General features: G+C 36.8%; 1 protein-coding gene across 2 annotated transcripts in view; it reads left to right on the top strand.

The window, feature by feature from the left end:
• Positions 1–26,265, top strand: part of lpgat1 (lysophosphatidylglycerol acyltransferase 1) — a 42,320-nt gene that overhangs the window by 3,819 nt on the left and 12,236 nt on the right. For both annotated transcript variants that reach the window (XM_073853194.1, XM_073853195.1), the window contains exons 3-6: positions 11,930–12,048; positions 12,182–12,277; positions 12,397–12,673; positions 20,977–21,103. In XM_073853194.1, the coding sequence (XP_073709295.1) occupies positions 11,930–12,048; positions 12,182–12,277; positions 12,397–12,673; positions 20,977–21,103 (619 nt within the window). The remainder of the gene's footprint in view (positions 1–11,929; positions 12,049–12,181; positions 12,278–12,396; positions 12,674–20,976; positions 21,104–26,265) is intronic.

Genomic DNA, 26,265 nt, shown 5'->3' with positions numbered 1-26,265 from the left:
ATTTAAATTTTATTTTATATGAACAAAATGTATTAAAAAGCTATGTTTAACTACCTATATTATTACAAATACATGAATGCATTAAGAAATCCATGTAGACACCTGAAGTTATTTTGAGTAATAGCACAAATGAAAAAAAGAGTTTGGAATAGAGCTGACTATTTGGAACTGTCTCAGAAAAGAATCCAACTGACAAGCTTCTTTTTCACATTCAAGCCAAGTCAGGTTTATTTATGTAGTGTTTTTAACAATACAGATTGCATTAAAAGTATTAAATAGGAAAAGTGTGTGTCAATAATGCAAAAGGACAATACAGTTAAAGTAAGTTCATCATTGATTCAGTGATGCCATCAACCAGCTCAGTTTAATTCAAATAGTATCCGTACAATCAAGTTGAAAATATCGCTAGAAATTAAGCATCCCCAACTACGCAAGGCAGAAGCGTCAGCGGCAAAGGAACCACAACTCCATCGGTAATAAAAATGGAGAAAAAAAATCCTTGGGATAAACCAGGCTCATCTGGCCAGATGAAAACAAGCCGGCTGCAGCAGAGTCAGATTGTGCAGAGGACTCATCTGGTTCATTCACAGTTGGTGGTTCTTTGTGTCGTTATATTTTACAAACTTAAGACAAATTCCTTAATATTTGTTGCCATGTTTGAAATATGTTTGGCATCAACTGTACAGTTGAATCTGGTAGTAGAAGATTGTGTTTGTAGTACAAGAGCGCACCAAAGCACCAAGTCTTCTCACAGGAACAGTATACAGTTTTGGGTTACGCTAAGCTGTGAGCTAAATGCTCACAAATTGGGATGAGCTGTGTTTGGAAAGCAACAAGAGTGTTAAATTATTAATGATGCCTTTCCTTTTGAATACCTGCTCATGTGTAGCTGAGCTGGAAGTCACATGGACGGTGTCTTCAGTTGTATTTGTATTGATGATAAAAAGGGTGCAAATGTTCATATTTGTCAGTCAAGGTCAAAGCCGTTTGACGTAATATCTCACCAGGTTAGAATTTTACACGAGATGCCTCACCATACTGATAAGATGCTCACCTGATGATGTAGGTGGAGATAAATGTGTGTGGCAGAGGTCAAATCTGCCGTTTACCTGCTCGACTGCTTCCTTTCAAAGAAAGCACAAGATCAGATCAGTTCCCACCTGTTGAGAAATGAGCATTCAAAGTATCACCATTCCATGTATCATACTTAGGGTTGGGAATCGAAAATCGATTCCGATTCTGGAATCGGATACTTAAGATAAAGAATCGGATACTTGTTATAAAATTAAAATTTCGATTCCTCTTATCGATTCCTGGGTGCAATTTTTCATCTAGTGACCTGCCAGGACCTTGTGTGGTAATGTAAACATCAGATGGATCGCGCGAAGTGCTCAAAGGTGTGGCTACGCTTTGTAAAAACCGAAGACAAAGCTACCGCTGCACGCAAACTTCATCTTAGAGATCTGCAAAGGACGGATGTTTTAGTCCCGCGCCCGCCCACTCCAAAAGGGATATATGTTATTTCATCCCGCAAATGCCCACATTAGGCACGCATAAGTCCGCTGTTGATTCACAAAATATTAATTATTTCGGGGCTCTGATCCATAGTATTTTTGCGTGAAATTTCAAAATATTTGCATAGTTTTCAAAATGAATGTCCTTTGAGTGTTTTATAATGAATGCTTATACCTATAGAGGTGGATCTTGTAAGGGTCAGTGGTGTTTATGCACATATGAGCACCAGCATAAACAGATGTAGAATGTATTTGCTATATTTTTCATTTATATGTTTATTTTATAATAAATACAAACAGTAGATATTCAGTCACTTAAGAAAGAGTACTCTGAAGTTGTGAATAATTTAGGAGATGTAAGACTGTATATTTATATACATGTTAAAAAGTTTTTAAATTCAAAAGTATAGCTTTGATTTAAAGTTTGTTTGAATATTTTTTTTATAACATGCAGGAGAAAAATAAAAAGGCAAAACAAATGTTTTGGTTAATAAAAAGGTTCAAAAATAAACACCTTTAGAGGAAATGTCAGGCATAGGGGGCCTTGCAAAATTTATCCGAGAAGGAGTGGGCCCCTGGTATAAAAAAAAAGGTTGAGAACCCCTGTAATAAAATAATATGTTGCAAGCAAGCACTGAAAATAAACATGTTTGATATGTTAATGTTTGACTTTTTTTTTTTTTTTTTTTTTTTTACTAAACTGGAATCGAAACTGGGAATCGAAAAGAATCGGAATCGATACGTGGAATTGGAATCGATAAAATTCAAATGATACCCAACCCTAATCGTACTAGTTGTCCATACTTCTTGTGCACTGTTCCGTCTTCATCATAAAAATTTAAGTAATTATTTACTGAAAATCTCTCACCAGTCAGCATGTTGCGAGTTAATGAGTACAGCTGATTCAGTTCAAACTCAGTTAACTGGTTCAGTAGAAAGAACTGTCTCGAAAGAATTCATTTAATGACCTGGTTCTCAATTTCCCTACTTAAATAGTTACGATATTTTATTACCAACATTTTGATCAGTCAACCTTCCAAAGGCTTATTGTTATTGCTTATTGCTTAAAATGTTATTATGATGCAAGTTTGAATTTTATATTGTATTGTATATTGTTTTATATTGAGTAAGCTATTTCACACAAAAGATGTTTACATATAGTCCACAAGAGAAAATAACAGTTACATTTATAAAAAATTACCCTGTTCAAAAGTTTACATCCCCTTGATTTTTAAAACTGTGTTCTTACCTGAATGATCCACAGCTGTTTTGTTTAGTAATAGTTGCATGAGTCCCTTGTTTGTCCTAAACGGTTAACCATTCTTTAGAAAAATCCTTTATGTCTCACAAATTCTTTGGCTTTCCAGTATTTTTGTGTGTTTGAACCCTTTCCAACAATGACTGTATGCTTTTCACACTGAGGACAACTGAGGGACTTATATGCAACTATTACAGAAGGTTCACACACTGATGCTCCAAGAGGAAAAATCATGTATTAAGGGTAAATGTAGCTTATTTTGTCTTCTGGGAAACATGTAACTATCTTCTGTAACCTCTAAAGGGCAGTACAAAATGAAAAAAAATATGATATTTGGGCAAAATAAGAAAAATATCTCTTTTCTTATCAAAAGTTTGCACCCCCAGTTCTTATTGCATCGTTTTTCCTTTTTGGAGTATCAGTGAGCGTTTGAACCTTCTGTAAAAGTTGCACGTGAGTCTCCCAGTTGTCCTCAGTGTGAAAAGATGGATCACAAAAACATACAAGGGTTCAGATACACAAAAGTGCTGGAAAACCAAATAATGTGGGACCTGAAGGATTTTTCTGAAGAACAGCAGGCAGTTTAACTGTTCAGGACAAACAAGGGACTCATGAACTACTATCACTAAAAAAACACAGCTGTGGATCATTGATGTAAGAACCCAGTATTAAGAATCAAGGGGATGTAAACTTTTGGACGGAGTCATTTTTATAAATTCAACTGTCAGTTTGTATGATCCCTCTTATTTTGGTAAAATAATTAACATTTTGTAGATCGTGAAAGGGGGGTGTAAACTTTTGACTTCAACTGTAGCTTTAGAAGCCATTCCCACAGAACAGAAAAAATACAAAATGATGGTCAACAGGATGAAAAAACTAGTGTTGGGTCTAGTCCACCTAAGTCGAGTCCGAGTCTTTAGCCATTCGAGTCCGAGCCAAGTCCGAGTCCAAAATGGGGCGAGTCGGACTCAAGTCCGTGTCCAAATGGGTCGAGTCCGAGTCCAACTGAACACTACTGTTTGTCAGTATCTTAACCTTGTTTTAACCTTTACAACTAGAATAAGGCAATGACAATTTAAATGTAAAAAAGCAAACCGCTATTGCATATTGCCATTTGGATTTTTGATTTCACACCATCTTATAATTAGTGTCCTGCTCAGCAAACTTTAAAGTCATGTAGTTAAAACTTATGTATTGTGACATATTTCAGAGTGAAACAGCTTTTAGAATGTGAAAATTATAGGACAGGACAGGACTTGTCTTTATTTGCTGTTATATAGTAAATGTATAAATTCAACGGAGTGGGTAGGAAGCTTAGTGAATGAGACCTGAGGAGCAGAAAATTCACCTCTCATCTCTGATTTTGGCTGTTTTGGGTTTTATATGATGAATGTTAAGACCTTAGACAGGGTAGCTGGCATTTTGATTATTTTTTTTTCTTGGATGAAAATGAGGCTGTAAGGTGACAGTTTTTAAGAAGCAGTCTATGGAGGCCATGGAATAAAAGAGTAAAAAAAAGAAAAATTGAGTTTATATTTCAAACTTCTGACTTTATTTTCACAATTCCGAGATTTATATTTCACAATTTTGATAAGAAATGACATTCTCCCTTTTCCCCTCAGCTCAAAATCATGAGTTTAAATCCCACACTTCTGACATTTTCCCCTCAGAAAACTCTAAATAAACTGAGTTAATTTAAAGTCCGAAATACAACATATAAACAACATATAAAAAAAAAAATCTGAATTGTGAGATAAAATAGGCAAATTTAATATGACGCAGTCTGCTGCAGCAGGTTTACATTGCTGTCGCTTTAACCTTTTCACACGTGAGTTTAAAATATTCTATCAAACCCCAAAGAGTGATTTTTTTTAGGCGACCGTTATTTTAGAATGTTTCGCATTACTGTTTCCATGGCGACGTGTCATGTGACACACCGCAGCCAGAATAGCACAGTAAAGCACATGGATCGCTTTTATTTAGTTTTTCCTTTTTTATTATTAATATTCACAAGCATGCTCACTATATTATGAAATATCTGATATTCGGATTTCGAAATGTGTGCAAGTAAATGTGTTTAAAAGTACAACAACTTTTATAATGACCGCGTTAGTTGATCTATACCGGGTGATGGGCCGAGTCAAGACGCATCCGAGTCCGTGACAAGTCCGAGTCTGCTAAAAATTTACCTCGAGACCGGACTCGAGTCCAAGTACAAGTCCGAGTACCCCAACTCTAGAAAAAACTACTGAAGATCTACTTTTAACTTGAGCGCTGTGTTGTGAGAACACTGTCAAGGGTAAGACACTTCAAAAGACTTGAGTGCAGAGGTCAGACATGTCCATCTAATGCATACACGGAAAAACTGTGTCTGTGTTGAGTAAATAAAGACAGAATATGCCATTTTTGAGTCAACTGTTCCTTGAAGTGGCTTTAATGTAATGATTAGCAGCGACAAAAAGACCTGAAGTCATTTATTGTCATTGAGAGTTAGCAGTTTGTAGTTACATGAGTGACAGTGACTGCTGGCGATACGACAATGGAGCAATTTTATGTAAATGAGCAGCGGCGCGATTGGCATCTACAAGCTGGAATGGAGACTATGAACCAGTTGGGTACAGAGGTTGAACTTGTGCTAGAAACTAACAGTTCAGCAAGCCAAATGAAAGTTAGACTAACCACTACTGATTGACATTTAGTGATTGGGAATGACATCTGCAAATAGCAGAATAGGTCACATGGGCAAGATAAGAATGCAGTGCTTAAATAGTTGGGCATGATGTCACATAACAGTTTTGCGGCCACAATATACGACAAGTTCTCTCTCCTGTCTGCATTTTCATCAATGTCCAGTTTTTATATATTGTATCATGTGTATCATTCAAACTTTTTTTTCACTATTGATGATTTCATAGTTAACAAGGAAGAAAAAGCTGCTTTGCATTGTGTTTGCATTAGTTTCCCCCACAAGGTCTCCATGACCAGGATCCTGTATTACATGCAAAACACTGAGAGGGTTATTTTATATTGTTCTCTGAAATGCAGATTTGCATTAAAGTTGTTTTGCTGATATGAGAGAATTACAGTCGGGAGGATCATCGCATTCCACCCTGTTTTGGTGAATATCTACACAGGGATGTCTTTGCTCGGTCTTTGTTCATCTGAGTTTTGTCCTCACTGGTTGAAAATGAGATTATGAGAGACCTGATGCAGCTCATTGGTTTGATCTGTCTAAGAGCCAAGTTTTGCTCCTGAATGACATTGCTGAGCTTGTGATGAAGTAGCACCAGCAGCAGCTTGATGGTGTAAATGCTGTTGTCTTGAAGTTGTGAGTGTTAATAAATGCCAGACAGTATTGTCAAATGGATACAAAAGGTGTTTTCTGGTTGGTTGATATTTGAAGATGTACTTTCCTGGAGAGCCCCTATTATTTTGAGTTGGGAACATTGGGTTATGATAGTCAAACAGTCATCCACCATTAGTGATTAGAGGCTAGTTTTGATTTTATTATTATTTTTCCCTAAAGCTTGACCTAATTTATTTCAAAATGTTTTAGAAATGCCTATTTATGACAAAAAACAACTATATATTGTGTAATTGTACAAATAATAGGGCTGTGCAATTAATCGAAATTCGGTTTCGATTTCTGCTTCAAACGATCATGAAAATGCAGTAATCGAGATGAAACGATTATTGCGCCCCATTCCGCTCCCCTTACCAGTGGTGCGCTTTCTCTCATCCATAAAAGCCTAATTTCACATGCAAATCAGCACAATCATGTAACATGACTTTCATAAAATGGGGCTTGATTTATTAATGTTTCTTGATGTTGTGTTTTTAATAGCGCGTAAGAAAACCTGCGCTGTTCTGTGTATGCGCTCAGAGACGGAGCAGAACATGGACATGTAAAGTTATCTTTTAGCTCAATGTGTGCACCTAAACGGTCAGAAACACGCAAAAATATTTCAAAATGAGGCGCTTGGCGATTATTCATGTAAACCCTTGTCAGTTATGTCTTAAATGATCATAAACAGTTGAGAATGAAAATACATATGTAATAATATATTGGATCTATGTGGCACTTAAAGTGGCAACGAATATTCCTTCTGACATCTCTGTGAATAATATTAATAAAACTTAAAAATATACAAAGAAAAATCACTCACTTTTTTTGTATCTTTTTTTCTGCTGTATTGCTATCTTTAAATTAATCATTATCATGAAGTTTTGGACCCTGTCATAATTGTGTTAAATAATCGTGATTACAATATTGACCAAAATAATCGTATTTATGATTTTTTTTCCGAAATCGAGCAGCCCTAACAAATAATGTAATTACAATTATTAATTTTAAATAATAAATATGTAAAAATGTATTTTATGTATGTTCTTCATAAATTACCAATTACATGTACTTTCATACTTATAAAATGAAAGTTGCATAAACCTATTAATAATTATTTTTAAATAATTATTATTATTAAAGGGATAGTTCACCCAAAAATGAAAATTGAATGTTTATCTGCTTACTCCCAGGGTATCCAAGATTTTTAACTCAAACCGTTGCAGTCTGTCAATCATATACACCGCGTTCCAAATTATTATGCAAATTGTATGTAAGTGTCATAAACACACAGTTTTTTGTTTTTCAATTAAACTCATGGATGGTATTGTGTCTCATGGCTCTTTGGATCACTGAAATGAATCTCAGACACCTGTGATAAATAGTTTGCCAAATGAGCCCAATTAAAGGAAAAGTACTTAAGAAGGATGTTCCACATTATTAAGCAGGCCACAGGTTTCAAGCAATTATGGGAAAGAAAAAGGTCTCTCTGCTGCCGAAAAGCGTCAAATAGTGCAATGCTTTGGACAAGGTATGAAAACATTAGATATTTCACGAAAACTTAAGCGTGATCATTGTACTGTGAAGAGATTTGAGGCTGATTCAGAGCACAGACAGGTTCGTGCAGGTGAAGGCAGAATGAGGAAGGTTTCTGCCAGACAAATTCATCAGATTAAGAGAGCAGCTACTAAAATGCCATTACAAAGTAGCAAACAGGTTTTTGAAGCTGCTGGTGCCTCTTGAGTCCCGCGAACATCAAGGTGTAGGATCCTACAGAGGCTTGCAGTTGTGCATAAACCTACTATTAGGCCACTCCTAACTAATGCTCACAAGCAGAAACGGTTGCAGTGGGCCCAGACACACATGAAGACTCATTTTCAAACAGTCTTGTTTACTGATGAGTGTTGTGCATCTTTGGATGGTCCAGATAGATGGAGTAGTGGATGTCCCAACAAGGCTGCGACCACAACAAGGAGGTGGCGTTTTTGGCCGGAATCATAGGGAGAGAGCTGGTTGGCCCCTTTAGGATCCCTAAAGGTATTAAAATGACCTCGGCAAAGTATGTCGAGTTTTTGACTTACCACTTTCTTTCATGGTACAAAAAGAAGAACTGTGCCTTCCGTAGCAAAATCATCTTCATGCATGACAATGCACCATCTCATGCTGCAAATAATACCTCTGTGTCATTGGCTGCTATCTGCATAAAAGATGAGAAACTCATGGTGTGGCCACCATCCTCCCCTGACCTCAACCAGATTGAGAACCTTTGGAGCATCCTCAAGCAAAAGATCTATGAGGGTGGGAGGCAGTTCACATCAAAACAGCAGCTCTGGGAGGCTATTCTGGCATCCTGCAAACAAATTCAATCAGAAACTCTCCAAAAACTCTCAAATTCAATGGATGCAAGAATTGTGATAGCGATATCAAAGAAGGGGTCCTATAGTAAGATGTAACTTGCCCAGTTAGGATGTTTTTGATTGAAATAGATTTCAGTAAATATGACCACCTAATGCTGCAAATTCAGCAAATGCCCATTTTCAGTTCTTTACAACCTATACAATGTTTTAACTCTGTTGTGCATAATAATGTGGAACAGTGCATTTTCAGTTTTTTATTTTTGAAATAAATACTGTTATCATTAGGAGGTTTGTTCAATAAAATTCGAATTATACCCTAATGGTTGATGACTTAAAAATTATACTGACTGTCATTTGCATTGACTAATTATGAAAACCAGAGAAAGATATCATTTGCATAATAATTTGGAACGCGGTGTAATGGCATTAAAGGGCACCAAATCTTTGAGTCTCATCATGATACATTGAGGTGTTAAGACACAAAATAATTGGTCTGTGCAAGAAACTAACCAGTATTTATATCATTATTTACCTCTGATCCGCCACAACATTCAGCTCTATTGAGCGCTTTCACAACAGCTCTTAAAGATTTGGTGCCTATTGACTGTTTGAGATAAAAATCTTCATTTGTGTTCTACTGAAGAAACAAAGTCACCTACATCTTTGATGCCCTGGGGGTAAGCAGATAAACATCAAATTTTCATTTTTTGGGTAAACTATCCCTTTAAGTAGCTAGGAAACATTTGTAGTTTTGCTTTGTGTAAAACACCCTTGGCTGGTCAAATTTACTGCCTTTTTTGGCTGTCGAAATTCAGACATTTCAGTAGGAATCCACATGGTCTGGCATCTGAATTTTGCATGAGGACAAAACATTTCCCCACACTGATTTCACAAGAAGGTTCAAGTTGGTCACATGGATTTACTACATTGACTAACAGAAATCTGTTTGGTTTACAAGTGACTTCTGTCACTGTGTGAGCTGTTAGGTTGCTTTTTTAGTTTCTCAAAACTGATTTCTTCACAAAAGCAGTCAGTGACCATTCTTAGAGCTGTTCACCAATGTTTTGTGATCTAGAATGTCCCAGTCTGAAATCGTACCAGCCCCGCTCTGAAGTCTGTAAGCAAATACTCTTTGTTGATAGAAGGTCTGGTGGTATCTTTTAGCAAACATAGGTGCCCCGTAACTTGTCGTGTCAGGTGCCCTCAACTCCTGAGATTGATACGGTGGAGGTGCTGTTTTGGTTGTTTTGTTTGTGGTCTTTGACTTGCTAGTAACAGCAGAGGCTGTCAGCCGTGCCATGACTTAGCATGACCTCTCATAGAGATCTGTTGGGTTTCTTGCTCTTCGCAGGGTTGTTTGAACATGCTGTCAAGGGCAAAGTACAACGGTTGTGGAGGGAAGATTTACACCGTGTTATGCGATAACAAAGTGCATTTTGTGTATTTCAGTAACTTGCTTGTAATAATTTGCTTGTAGTGTAGTTTTGGGGGATTTATATCTTGAGAGTAGGGTGACCGATATTAGGAATTAGAATGGGTTTCAGCCACTACTACCTCATGATATGTGATACATGATACACATGGCTGTACATAAATCACAGTTTAGTACATGATGATATTATAATCGGATTGCGATTGTGTGTCCGTAAAATAGAATATCTTTGGGGTCAGTTTCAATCTCTTGTGACTTGTAGAAGTGGTTTTGACTGCACTGGAAAACATCAGCCTCAGAGTTTGTTCTCATTAAGTTGACCTTTTTCTTTGCTGAATGATTGGACATTATATGAATGCACCAGTTAATAAATAAAAGTATTGGAATAAGGATCTGAAACGTTGATATAGTATCATGAGAAAAAAGAATCGCGATAAATCACTGACATATGTGGCCCTGGACCACAAAACCAGTCATAAGGGTCAATTTTTTGAAATTGGAATGTATACATCATCTAAATAAATAAGCTTTCTATTGATGTATGGTTTGTTAGGATAGGACAATATTTGGCCGAGATACATTTATTTGAAAATCTGGAATCTGAGGGTGCGAAAAAATCTAAATATTTGTAAAAATTATTATTTTATTATTATTTTATTATTTAAATTAAAACAAAATTAAGCCTTTAGAAAGATTAAGCTTGGGCTGTTACACATACATTTAGCCCATGCATGTGCTGAAGTTGAGTAGCAAATATGGTAAAGTCAACAGAGCTCTCTAAAAAGCTGTAGAGAAGACAGTTTTATTATATTAGAAAGTCTAAGGCTACACAAAGATTTTCAAGACATTAGAAGTTCCTAGAGACACAACTGGCAGCCTTATTACTTAGTTTAAAGTGTGCTGTACCAGAAAACCTTTGAGGGTGTTGAAGAAAAAGCACAACATCATAAAATGTTTGATCAGAACACCTGAGGCAAAACCTGCAATGTACAGCCAAAGACTTGCAACATGACTTGACGAAAGGAGTGTATAAGAAGAACACTAGACAAGTATGGCCTTCATGTTTAGGCATCTTGCCGAATTCCACTCTTGACCAAGAAGAGCGAAAAGGCCAACTTGAACATGCTAAATTCATTTGGATAGACCTGCGGAGTTCTGGAAGAATGTTTTATGGAGTAATGTGATCAAACTGGAACTTTTTGGACCTATGGATCAGCAGTATGTCTGGTGCAAAAAAAGGCAATGCAGAAGAACATCATCTCCATGGTCAAACATGGTTGATGGGCGAGTCCCGTTATGGGGTGGTTTTACTGTAGCAGGAAGTGGAAAACGTGACTGTACGAAGGATATCATGGATTCTTTGAAGTATCAGGCCATTTTGGCAAGAATTGTGATGCCTTTCCTGCAATGACTGAAGCTAATGATCAATGGACTTTCCTGCAGGCCAATCATCCCAAAGTATACATCCAAATTTACTTATGCTTGTTACAGGGATCAGTTATAGAAGGTTCTTGAGTGGCCCGTTCAGTCTCCAAATACAATTCTCATTGAAAATATTTGGTTAAATTTGAAGAAAGCATTGGCAATGTGAAAACCAAAGATTATCAGAGATCTGAAAGCTTTTTGAGGCAAGGAATTGACCAAGATTACCAATAGAGAGGTGGCAGAAGCTTCTAAGCACTTCCAAGCAGCGTTTATTAGTGGTTTTAAGTGATAAAAGATTCTGCACCAAATTTTACTTTTGGGGATTGAATAATTGTGAACATTAAGGTTTAGAGCCAATTAGATTTCTTTAAATTATTCATCAACTTACGTTCTCAGAATTACTCAAATATGTATTAATAAACGTTCTCCAATAGTCTACTGATGCCTCTGTTGAATTGTTTTCACAAAACAATCTCGTCTTGTCTTGCAGGTCAAGGGGGTTGAATAATTTTGATCGCAACTGTATATGTTTATTCTTTTTCAAAAACACAATGCTTTCTGACAATCTGAGTAATGTGTGTTTTGTCTTTTTTTTTTTAGTGACAGAATGGGGTGATGATGTAAGATCAATGTCTGAAGATGAAGCCATGGTCATAGTCAACCATCAAGCAACAGGAGATGTGTGCACCCTAATGATGTGCTTGCAGGACAAGGGCACGGTAAGCACACCTCTACTTGGGTTGGGGTAGTACTGCTGTGATGGTTGTGAATTGTATATTAGATGTAGGCTAATATCACACTGATTATATTCCAGATCGCAATCAGAAAACTAATTCTCATGTTCTTATCCAGGTTGTACGAAAAATGATGTGGTTGATGGACCATGTTTTTAAATATACCAATTTTGGGGTTGTGTCTTTGATTCATGGAGATTTCTTCATCAGACAGGTAAGACTTGTTAATATAGTCAATATAATGACTTACTAAAGTAGAGCACTGAACAAACTAAATGTTTTTTAATGCAAGGAAATTTAGTCGGCACTGACAAGATTTGTTATTACTAACAGGGCAAAGCACATCGAGAAAAGCAACTAGTTTACCTAAAGGATCACCTAGACAAGTATTACTACAGCAGAGACAGGAAGTGGATTGTGCTGTTTCCTGAGGGCGGCTTTCTAAGAAAGAGGCGAGAGACAAGTCAGTCCTTTGCGAAAAAGAATGACTTGCCTCACTTGACTCACGTAACACTGCCACGGCTGGGCGCCACACAGATTATCCTGAAGAACTTAGGACCCCAGCAGGAAAACGGCATCCTGGGAACAGAGGGAAGTCCGCCAAGTCAAAGTAAGAAACAGTCAACTTCTTAAAGTTTAAATAGATGTGGGTCTTTTACTATTTCCCATGTTTCTGTGTATGAATTCGGTACAGTGGTGTGAAAAAGTGTTGGCCCCCTTAATTTTTTTTTATTTTGTTTGCATGTTTGTCACACTTTAATGTTTCAGATCATCAAACAAATTTAATTAAAGATAACACAAGTAAACACAACATGCAGTTTTTAAATGAAGGGGAAAAAAATCCAAACCCACATGGCCCTGTGTAAAAAGTGTTTGACCCCCCCCCAGGCCTGATTACTGCCACACCTGTTCGCAATCAAGAAATCACTTAAATAGGACCTGCCTGACAAAGTAGACCAAAAGGTCCTCAAAAGCTACACGTCATGTTGAGATCCAAAGAAATTCAGGAACAAATGAGAAAGAAAGTAATTGAGATCTATCAGTCTGGAAAAGGTTATAAAGCCATTTCTAAAGCTTTGGGATTCCATTGTCCACAAATGACGAAAACATGGAACAATGGTGAACCTTCCCAGGAGTGGCTGGCCGACCAAAATTACCCCAGGAGCGCAGCGACGACTCATCCAAGAGGTCACAAAAGACCCCACAACAACATCTAAAAAACTGCAGGCCTCTCTTGCCTGCATGGCAGAGTTCCAAGATGAAAACCCCTGCTGAGCAAAAAGAACATAAAGGCTCGTCTCAGTTTTGCCAGAACACATCTTGATAATCCCCAAGACTTTTGGGAAAATACTCTGTGGACTGATGAGACAAAAGTTGAAATTTTTGGAAGGTGTGTGTCCCATTACTTCTGGCGTAAAAGTAACGCAGCATTTCAGAAAAAGAACATCATACCAACAGTAAAATATGGTGGTGGTAGTGTGATGTCTGGGGCTGTTTGCTGCTTCTGGACCTGGAAGACTTGCTGTTATAAATGGAACAATGAATTCTGCTGTCTACCAAAAAATCCTGAAGGACAATATCTGGCCATCTGTTCGTGACCTCAAGCTGAAGCGAACTTGGGTTCTGCAGCAGGACAATGATCCAAAACACACCAGCAAATCCACCTCTGAATGACTGAAGAAAAACAAAACGAAGACTTTGGAGTGGCCTAGTCAAAGTCCTGACCTGAATCCAGTTGAGATGCTGTGGCATGACCTGAATTTTAACAATTCTGCCAAGATGAGTGGGCCAAAATTCCTGCACAGCGCTGTAACAGACTCATTGCAAGTTATCGCAAACGCTTGATTGCAGTTGTTGCTGCTAAGGGTGGCCCAACCAGTTATTAAGTTTAGGGGGCTTTTTCACACAGGGCCATGTGGGTTTGGATTTTGTTTTCCCTTCATAATAAAAAACTTTATTGAAAAACTGCATGTTGTGTTTACTTGTGTTATCTTTGATTAATATTTAAATTTGTTTGATGATCTGAAACATTAAAGTGACAAACTTGCAAAAAAAATAAAAAATCAGGAAGGGGGCCAACACTTTCTCACAGCACTGTATATGGTATACCATTTACAGACCAAAATTATGCGTTAATGTAATTAATGATGTTAATTACAGAAATGTGTTGATGTCTTGCACTGTTTACATTCACCACCAATGCTTTGACATGTTTCATGCAAAACAATACTCCCTAGAACAAATGCTAATGAATAGTGTGGCAGTGTTGCTTAATATGGCTGCATTCGTATAGCATTTTTTTTTTTTTGATGAGCATGAAAACCACATTCTATAACCATTTCAAGATTCTTACAATCAGTCCAAAAGATTATGGACATTTGTATTATTAATGACTTTTATACCACTTTATGTTGGATTTCTTTTCTTTTTTTCTAAAGTATTTTTTTATGAGAAAATGTTTGAATAAAACATTGAATTTTTAATGGCATGAATTAATCAATTGTCTAAATATTTATTTTTTTCTTTTCAAGTTACTTTATATTGATGTAAATGTGAAGGTCTGTTTACAAAACATCAAACAAAACAATATGAAATATTTGCACGTTTGCTGCACCACTGCTATTTGCATTATTCAATTTCAGTGCAAGTATTTGTCATTGTCATAACGTCTGGAAAGCTAAACGGATGGCTCAGCATCCAAACAATAAAAAGGATGAATATTTTTTAGTCTTCTTTGATTGGGCTGATAAACTTAGAAGTAAACAACAGTGAACTTAATGACTTTTATTGTATTGATAAAATGCACACAAACTTCTTTTTTTTTTCCAAAATGCTCCATCAAAGAAAGCAACATTTTAGATTATAGAACACGTTTAATATTAACTAAGAGTTATCCATTTGTTTAAAAAAGGTAATAAAAATAACTTCAAATGCTGATACTCCAGAGCATGGTCTGTGAGTTTTAACAGAAGTGTATTGTACTACTTTACTGTGTCAATATTTTTCCACCACACCTAGTACATTACACGCTTCAACTTCCTTGCTGGGTGGATCTTCCATTTTGTCTCCTCCTTTATATATATTTGCTCTGCTTAATGGTGGACTTGCTGTTATTGGGTAAACTAATAGAGATGTTGCATTCTGACAGGCATGGATTCGAAACAAAGAAACACTAAGTCTGGTTAAACAAGATAATAAGCTGCTAGAATTGTCTCTCAGTAAATATGTGGAGACAACCATCGCAGTCTCTCAGAATGCATCAGAGGACATGCCCACACAAAATGAAGGTTTTCAGAATTCATCTTCATGTTAATAATTCTTTGTAATTGGGTTTGTAAGTACAGTATGAAGATATGTTAGCTGAACTAATGAAATATCTATTTCAGAGATCTTTAGAGAGATTAAAGCAGCATAGTCACTACATGTGGACTAGTCTTAGTTTGTTTTTTGTTTGTTTTTTCATCTATATTATTTTAAGAAATTGCTGCTCTCTCTAGGAGTTGCATCTCTAAGTTTATCTCAACGCTGCTCAGGCAATAAATCTCCCACCTACAATACATTTCAAAACACTGTAGGACTTAAAATCATTTTAGCTCCTTTCAATTGTACAGTCTTTACTGGTAAATTGCTGTTAAAGGGGTCCTATTATGCTTTTTCTCTTTTTGAATTTTAGCCAGTGTGTGGTGTGTATGTTTCTTCACAAGAACACAAACGAAGATTTTTAACGAAAACCGGTGCAGTCTGTCAGCCAAATAATGGAAGTGGATGGGCACCAAACCTTTAAAAGTGAACAAAAACATGCGCAGACAAATCCAAATTACACCCTGCGACTCGTGGCGATACATTGATGTCCTAAGACACGAAACGATAGTTTTTTGCGAGAAACTGAACAGTATTTATATAATTTTTTACCTTTGATACACAGCCACGTCCATCTGTCATGAGCACAAGCTTTTCATCCGGCTCGTTACATGTGAACTAGGGTTGTGCCGATAGACGATAGTATCGTGTATCGACGATAGTCAGAGATATCGCCTGTTGCTGATGCCTTTGACGATAGTTAGACGATTATTATTATTATCCGTCAACAAAGAACTTAACTTTAGCAATGCAGCACAGGAGTCTGTTCTAGGATGCTTCAGAAACTTGCCGCGGTATAAACACACGCATAGAGAGCCTTAACGCACCTCGTGCAGTGAAAATGGGAGATTTTCATCATCCAGTACGGTGGTACATTAACTGATTCTAAAGGGAGTGTTATATTATATTAGCATTGCAGTCATTAGGATAACAGAGGTAATTAATTTACGATGTATCATAATCAGTCTGTATACAGTAAACATAAACATTCATCTCAGTAACGTCTATAGGCGTTAATTAGAATTACGATGCGATCAGATGGCGCTAAACATACGCACGTGAATTATAGGGCTGTCCCCGACTATGAATTTTCATAGTCGAATCAGAATTTTCGAATCTTTCTATAGTCGACCGATAGTCGAATCATCTAGGCTTATGTGTGTGTGTGAATGGGTTGGGAGGGGCACGACACTATAGTCAGCAGGAGGGTAAAACAGTTTTTATTTTATTTTACACACTGCACACAGCAACAACTTTTAATAAAGCGACCAAAACTGCCTGCCTGACTGCAAAACTGACAGACAAACTTATTTAGGTTTAAATAAAAACACAGAACGCGTCTTTTAGTTCTAAAAACGCGAGGCACACAGCACTGCCTTTTTTGCTAAGCAACGACCGAAACAGCTGTCCTGTCAGTCAAATCAAAGGATTATAGCACGAACGCTCTAAAATCTTAGTTTTTTGCTGTTAAGTAAACTGTCATATTAGCAGAAACCCTAAATAATACAGCTCCTGGTTACCCATGATAGACACCAAAGGTTTCTCCTCCATTTCTTGCAGTCTCCGGACTTTTGAAGCAACGGTAAACTTTCACCATCACAACAGAAGGCCCGCCTCTCCATTCATTCGATTGGACAATGGAACGCGAATGACGTTGGGCGTTTTTCCGCTAACGGTGCGTTCACACTGGCACGTTGCGAGCGGGGCGAAGCGAGCGTTTTCAATTCATTCATATGGAAGTTGCGCGTAAACGGTCGCGTGGTGCATTTTGGGATTGGAAGCGGCGCGGAGAAAGCGTTGAGAGCAGCTGAGAGCGTCAAAAGGTTGGGCATTCCTCAACTTTATGCAAATTTCGAGCGCAAAACGCCGGCGACAACCAATCGCTGTGAAGAGTAGGCAAGGCAAGATTATGACGCGTGTTTCTGAAACTTGTGGATTACTGAGCTGAAATCACATATTATTGAAAAAGTCTTGCAAAAGTAAATTCACTTTGCATGCTTACATGCTATGCTAGTGTTTCGTTTGCAAACCGCCATTAAAAGACAACGATGAAACGTAAATAGGGTGTAAACATTGTTTTTCCATAGGCGTGCTCTGCTCTAAATTTGACACACCCCAAAGCAGTGGCGTTGTAGCGTTGTCAGCGGCACTGAGCGCAGATTTGACGCTGTAGTGTGAACGCACCGTAAGAGTTGATTTTTTTTTTTTCAACTTCAGGCGCTCAGAGCGCTCCTGCAAAAACGCGAGGCGCGGGGGGCGCATAAACAGAGCGCAGAACGCTCACTGCCAACAGAAAACCATTCAAAAGAGGCGCCTCCAATTGCAAAAACGCGTTCGGTGTGATCGCCGCCATCCCTGCCGTCAAGATGGTCCGCATCTTATCATGGATCAGGGCAAGTGAAAATTAAATCTGTCACAGGGGTGGTTAGATTTATTCACAAACACATTAAAAATATTTATTGAACGCTTCTTTCTTTTCACTTTTGTTTTTACTGCATTATCATAATCAAAGGCTGTATATAACGTAATATAACCGTACAAAACCAGTAGTTCTGTGTGCAATTAGACATTGAGCACCCCCATATTGGCAAAATGGTATGATGCTCGTTTCACCCGCGAAGATTCGACTGTGAGATCGGTGGTCGAATCAGGCTCCGCATATCGATGCATCGAATCTTCGACTATTCGGGGACAGCCCTAGTGAATTACACGCGCGTCACTTCTCCGCATTCAATATGAACTTAACTACAACATCACCTGATGACAACCTTCAGACATACAGCGGTAACATTATCGCAATATGACGGGTAAAGAAAGATTCATTCATTTACATTCTGGCACGCACATTTACAGCTCACTCACTGACGATAGCAGAGAATGAAACCGAAAGTAACTTGAACAACTCCGGCAGAACTATAGTCAACGCTCTGTACACGCACAACTTAATCATATGCCAAAAGAAAGTCTACCTTTACAAAACGAATAAGGAATTTAGTACAGAGATAATTAATTAAATTAGCACGATAGTATCGTGTATCGGCGATCTCTCAGGCTGACGATAGGGCGATTTGAAAATTGAGCATATCGCCCAACACTAATGTGAACGCGCTCTGGCGTAGTATACGCAAAAGCCGAAAGGGGAAATCGGTGAAAAGTCCCGGATGAGTTTGCGCAAGTAAACGTTATCTTTTAGCTTTGAATCTGTTTGTACAATCAGGATAAGCGCAAGTAATTACCATTTTGAATAGCCGCTATATCCACAATCCCTGTGCACTGTGTAAACAATGAGTGTCGTATACATGCGTCAGATCGTTTCCGGTGTTTGCGTATACTACGCCAGAGCGCGTACACAGGTGACGTGCCTGATGCTAAACTCGTGCTCATGACAGGTGGACGTGGCTGTGTATCAAAGGTAAAAAATAATATAAATACTGTTCGGTTTCTCGCAAAAAACGATCGTTTCGTGTCTTAGGACATCAATGTATCGTCACGAGTCGTAGGGTGTAATTTGGATTTGTATGTGCATGTTTTTGTTTACTTTTTAAGGTCTGGTGCCCATCCACTCACATTATTTGGCTGGCAGACTGCACGGGTTTTTGTTAAAAATCTTCGTTTGTGTTCTGCTGAGGAAACAAAGTCACCTACATCTTGGATGCCCTGGGGGTAAGCAGATAAACATCAAATTTTCATTTTTGGCTGAACTATCTCTTTAAGCTTACATACATATACATATAATGTTGCCTTGAATGAAGGGAGAAAAAAAAACACGCACACTGAAACAGAAGCTAGGATAGGTGTTGCATGTGTTGGGTATGGTTCATTATTAAATTTCCCCTTTATATAAATGTATTTATATAATTACCATTGTGATTATGTCATTATTATTATTATTATTATTATTATTATTATTATTAATACTGATATTACTGTTGCCGTCATTACAAAATATCATCACAAAATATTATTGTTACCATCACTGTCTTTAGTATTGTTATTATTATTATTATTACTGTTAATATTATTGATATTACTGTTACCATCATCACAACATATTATTGTCATCATCACTATCTTTAGTATTATTGTTATTACTTTTATTATATTACTACTGTTATTATTGATATTACTGTTACTGTCATCACAAAATATCATCATTATCATCATTAACTATTACTACTTATACCATTATTATTATTCAGATTGTCATTTTTGCTTATTTTCATTTATTATCATTGCTGTTTTGTTGTTGGTATTGTTTTTTTGCTGTTGTTTTTGTTGTATGTTTTGCACTCCTAATAAAAAAATAAAATAAAAATAAAAAGTCATTGCCTGTGCAATTTTGCATTTTACCGGTAAATCGCTCCAGTAATTTTACTGGTATTACTAGTGAAAGGGCCTTTTGGTTAAGCAGTATTCCCATTATATGTAATCTAAGCATAATGCGTATCCTTAATGGCTCGGTTTTTTAGGAAGTCAATGGTAGTTTTGATAGTTAAAGTTTTTACAAAATGTTGGTATTTTAGTACTATTTATATACTGTTGTCTTTATTTATTATTTCATGATCTGTTGTCTTTTTAATATTTTTATTTAGCTTTGTGTTTATTTCAGGTTTAGTTTGAATAGTTTTACTTAACTTTACTTGGTAAACATTTTATTTCAGTTTCACTGCAAATTTATTTTATTTCAGCTTTGTTTCTATTTTAGTTAACAGTAACAACACTGGTAAAATATATTTGATAGGAGGATATTTGATGTTATTTATTTGTAAGTTAGTTATCCTATTGATGGCATGTGTGTTCTTGAATTCTGTCTGTACTATTTCTTTAATTAATGTAGACAGCCAGTAGCGTATCTTCTCATGCTGTTGTTTTAGGTTTTATTTTAGACATCCCACACTATTTTACAGACAATGTGTCGAGTTAAATATAGTTCAACTTTTAAATAACCGTATGTTCTGTTGCATTCTGTCGTTCCCCATACAGCTGTTTTTGAACACCCCAAGAAACATGTCTAATCGGTGTCTGGTGGACCATAATTACACAAAGCTTTCTTAAGGCCGACTCGTTGATCAGACAACACAATGAATAGTTGTAATGAATAGAAAAAATGTTTTGCACATTTTTAATTATTGAACTCAAGGACTAAAAGTGGTTCATTCAGTTAATGTAGAGAATTTGAGTTATTGATTGCACCAAAATGTACATTGAGTCCAAATATAACAAAAATATAAAAAACTAGTTTTGTGGTGTTAATAACTCTGAAAATGCATAATCGCATGTGGGTGTTAAAACAAATCCGTCTGACTGACTATTTTCTGTGGAACACATAAGGATAGACAAAATCGAAATCCTAATATAGGCCTATATGACTCGCTATTGAGAGCTTTTGCATGAAACTTGCTATTGTCTCTCCTCTGCCATAGCTAGCAAGTATGTGTTTAGATGTAAAGAGCATGACTAGTGCTCTTTAATTTTATTTTTGATGTGAATTGGCCTTGAAGTTAACATTAGTACAGCATTTTCTAAATGAAGTCTCTGTCTGCCCACCTTCAGGTAACAAATCAAAAGGACTACAATGGGTAATAGATGTGACCATAGCCTACCCTAATGCAAGACCCATGGACATTCAGACATGGATTTTTGGTTACAGAGATCCAACAGTCACACATGTACACTACAGGTAAGAACTGTTCTGTAATATGTAATATAGTGTTGTATCTGCAAATGTCTCAAAGATCTAAAATCTAACTTTAAATTACAGCTGGCCGATATGGCCCGAAAAGGTATCATGATAAAATATTTCTTTCAAGTTTAAAGAAAGAAACCAGACAATTAATTGTGGTGTTAAACTATTTTTTATGGTCAGAACATGACAAACACTTTACGTTTTTGAATTTTTTACACTTTCACAGTCAATAAGGTATCTTAATAGAAAATTGAGTTAGTTTCTGCATGTTCTAATAAGTGATATTGTTTCAAATCATAAAACAGGTTTGTGTTGCCTGACTTTGACCCATATCTTCAGCACAGTTTGCAGTACAGTCTGCAGTATTTTTGTCTGTTAAAAAAGCACCTTTGACGGTAGCTTGAGTTAAGATGCAGATGTAAATTAGTTCATTATCAAAAACAGAAACATCTGTAAAAAACAACCTCATTCTTATATTTTATACTCTATAGATTGTTTGAGTTTTATTAAAACCCAACATGTTCATGTCTTTCTTTCTTCACTCTCAAAGAAATTACATTTCTTAAGGAATACATTACAGGATATTTTTTCCATATAGTGCACTTCAATGGCACTATTTTTAACCTTTAAAGGGCTCTGCACGATCCTTGCCGAGGAATAAGGGACTTATTTAGTGAAACGGTCGGTTATTGTCTAAAAAATTTACAATTTATATACTTTTTAACCTTAAATGCTCATCTTGTGTAGCTCTACGATGCGCATAAGTGCTCTGTGCACTCTGGTTCAATACCGTTAGGGTATGTCGAAAAACTCCCATCTCATTTTCTCCTCTAACTTCAAAATTGTCCTACATCGCTACAGAAGTACCCAGCCAGGGTTTCCAAAGTGAACAAGAAAAGGTACAACAGCAATGTAGGACGATTTTAAAGATGGAGAAGAAAATGCGATGGAAGTTTTTTTTGACATACCCTAACTGTCTTTAACCGAAGTGTGCATGCGCATCGCAGAGCTAGACAAGACAAGCATTTGTGGTTTAAAAGTGTAGAAATATTATTTTTTTAAATAAAATGACTGATTTCGCTAGATAAGACCCTTATTCCTCAGCTGTGATCATTTAGAGCCTTTTGAAGCTGCATTTAATCAATCCTTAAATGTTTTCCTCAAAAAACTGAACTGAACTGAAGAAAGAAAAGCATTAATATCTTCTCAAATTATCAGGACATTTTTATTTTGAAAGTGGAGTAATCCTTTAAACACTGGTCTTCCAATACCATGGTAAAAATTCTATGTATTTGTATGTAAAACAGTAGTTTACCGTAACTATATTCCATTACTCTCTTAATACATGTCTACATTAATAATATAATACAATTTTATATGAATATCCAACATTTCTGCTACAACACCATGGTGCAGTTAGTGGTACCACAGTAAATCCATGGTAAATAATGGCAATTTGTATATTGAAAAGCCTTCTGACTGTATCAGTGCGGCCAGTGTTTCTCCTGTTTGTCAGCGCTGCTTCGTCTGGCATTAAACTAGTTTTAATAACAGAGTCGTTTGTGTTCATCGCTGAATTCAAACGTCTTACACTGAATCACACAGCGCTGTTTAATGGTCACATGGCCGAGACTTCAGCAAGTAAACGCATCTGCTCTAGTAAGATCATACTGCACTGCCATTTGAACTTTGAGTTGAGTCGATAAACAGCCGACAAACGAGAGACACTGGTTTGTTCCGCTTTTGGCATCATATCGATATTGTTTTATCACCCACCCCTACTTTAAACATGTTCTAATTGGCTGTAATTATGTTGGTTGTGCTTTCATTTCATTTTAAACGTCATGCCTGGACAAAGTGCAACACCGTGTTAACTATAATCAATATCAAACGCATATACACTGACTGTTCATTTAAAGAAATCTAGTAAATGAATTAGACAATAAATCACAGAATAAATTAAACATGACTTATAGCATGTCTAATGAATATACATTCAATTCACGTCCCGATTCAGATTCATGTAAGCTCTGTTTATGTTCATATGCGATTTACTTGTGCTTTACATTTGTTCAGCAAATGCATAATGCTTATTCACGGTGTTCAGAAACAGAAAAAGCCACTGCAAGTAAGCAAATCTTTTTACTAACAAATGTGAAGCAAATATGCAGTTTTCTACGGACCTTTTTGTAAGATGTAAATAAACATATGCACACTCACACGTCAAATGTGAGCACCGCGTATTTTGGAATCCTATTGAGAAAGTCGGGTGCAAGCATTTACATGGCTAAAATTCTGATTAAAAACAGAATGATTATGATTAGGTTTATCATTAAAAACACTGTAATTGAGCCGCTGTTTCACGGAAACCAGCCGCTACTAGGGTGCAACGGTATATTCACGTCATTAAGTCATGGCTCACAATACTTCATACAAAGCCAAAATGGTTAATTTTTTATAAATGATTACTTCTAAGATGTGAGTAAATGGTTAACAAAAAGTAATGTCCAATAAACAGTCCCACCAGGATTTTAAGGAAAAAAAGTGTGGCATTATGGCTTTATGGCCATTGCTATATTTGATGCTAAATTAAATCTGTGTAAACTTTCATTTTGTTGAGCTACAATACCTATTGTCACTATTCACAATACATTTTGTTGCATTTTTGTATTGTGCTATATTTTGACACCCTTAGGCACTGCACTTTCATGATCTGACTACAAAAGGTTAAACAAGTACAAGAGATGATGAAAATGATGGGGAATGATTTGTAATCTCCTTCCATGTGTTACTCCCCATTTCTGAACCCTCGCTGTGAAACTGACTTTAAGCCCTTTGTAAATTTAGTGCCAGGTGGGTGGATGGTCACACTGGGTCAACAAACTGCCTGAGATTTTTTATTTTTTTTAAAGCCTCCCTGCAAACTGTCTTTTATTCTGCTTTGCCGTTTGCTGAATCAGTCAGAGTCCAGACAGCACTGCTGTGATTTATGAGCACCTCACCGTTTACAGGCTCATCAGTTTTATCTCCACACCTGCCCTAAAACGGCCTCAGAGGCAAACAGGAAACAAAAGTGTCGACTTAATGAAGTTTTACAAGGAAGTAAAAAATACAGTCGTTGTGGTTTGATATTTATATAGCATGCCACATGATAATGGGTGACCCAGTATTGGTTGTTGGTCACTTGCATTCTAGTTTTATTTGTTAAGCCTTTGTGTAATACCTGTCCAACATGTTGTCACTCCCAACTCGTCACATATTGATACTTGGTCAGTACCCCTTTAGCATCACTTTTGGATGTGCAGGGTCCTCCATTGCTTTTTGTTGTTCGCATTATGCGTCACATTAAATTGTTTGCATGCATTTGCCAAAATAGAAATCATTGTATATAAATGTATACTTCCATAGATATTTTGGAGAACCTAACCCGATCCCTACACCTACCCTAAACCTAGCGTTAACCATTTCAGAACAATATAAAACACACAACAGGCAAATAAAAGTACAGTGACAGGTATTTATTGCAAAAACTGACCATTAATAGCAGTTTAAAATGTCTTGCATTCCAAGGCCTCCGATATCTTTATGCAAAGAACAGCGTGCATCATAAGGTTTTAATCGCTGAAAATGATCTCGCTCCTGCACATATCACATTCAAAAAGATACTCTCGAGCTTGGTTAGCTAGCATGACGCAGTCGGTCATGAGACACAAAAGAGCCAGTGGCATTTCAACGCGAAAGCTGACGTAACGCTTCTTCTGGCGGAAATGTTTTAATATTTTCAAAAACTGCACACAGGATGAGATTTACGGCGGATAAAGACGGCGATCGCATCTATTTTCAGAAATCAATCGTTTTGCCTCAGAAGACTTGGGATATTAATACTTTTTAAATAAATTGTGACTGTAGTTGCATCTGCCTGTTATATTGTGTTTTATACTGACAAATGGTTAGGTTTAGGAGCAGGGGTTGGGTTACATATTTGTGAAAGTGTAAATAGTAGGGATGCACCAAAATGAAAATTCTAGGCGGAAAACCGAACAAAACTAGCGTTTTTTCGTGTGTGTTTTTTCTCTCCATGTATTTTTTTCACCATTGCATGAATTAAATAGCCAAAATGTGGATTTTACAGTTCTGTCTTGCTTTTTTTAAAGAAAAATATCAATTAGGAAAGGAAGGAGGTGAAGTGAGGCCAAGTATGGTGACCCATGCTAGGAATTTGTGCTCTGCATTTAACCCATCCAAGTGCACATACCTGGAGCAGTGGGCAGCCATTGCTGCGGTGCCCGGGGAGCTGTTGGGGGATCGGTGCCTTGCGTGGTATTGAGGGTGAAGAGGGTGCTGGTTATTCTCTCTCCCCACCTACAATTCCTGCCGGACCTGAAACTCGAACCTGCAACCTTTGGGTTACAAGTCTGACTCTCTAACCATTAGGCCACGGCTGCCCCGTACAAAACAACAATTTAAAAATATTTACTTAACACTGAACATTTTTAACATTCTAGTAGACATTATAGCCATTATGGCCTACCAACAAAGCACAATTTAGCTTAAAATGAATAAGTTCGTAAAATAATATTCTTTGGTCATTTGAAGATGAAGACACTCTTCTTGAATCAGGCATGTGTTTTTTAATGTACAAATAAATGCAGCCTTGCTGAGCAGAAGAGACTTCTTTTAAAACAATAGAAAATATTACAGGTCCCAATTTGAACACTATGTGTGAATGTTATAATAAATGTATTAATAGAGCTGTTGCAATTAATTATTGTAATTACAAAACTAACATTTATGAATGTTGACTTATTTTACTATGGAAACTAAACAGTCTCTCGCTGTCGGTGCTTGTAATGATTTTTGTGTCTTTCTCGGACAGTTTTAAATCGCGTCACGTCATTGTTCCGTATAACTTATTTGGTCTTTTTGCTTATTTGGCTGAACATGAAAAGAGTTATTTTTTTTTTTTATTTTTTTTTTTTTTGCTATTCTCGGCTGAATAATTTCGGTTGCCGAACATTCGGTGCATCCCTAGTAAATAGTTAATGCAAAAAAATAGTTTTGACTGTTTACATTGGGGGAAAAAAAGCACACCCCAAAAGAATGTGTTGGCCTGACAAGTAAAATAATTATAATTAAAAAAAAAAAAAAAGGAAAAA

Source organism: Garra rufa, chromosome 13 (assembly GCF_049309525.1).
Source record: "Garra rufa chromosome 13, GarRuf1.0, whole genome shotgun sequence".
Classification (NCBI taxonomy): Eukaryota; Metazoa; Chordata; class Actinopteri; order Cypriniformes; family Cyprinidae; genus Garra; species Garra rufa.
This window is presented reverse-complemented; position numbering and strand designations above follow the sequence as displayed.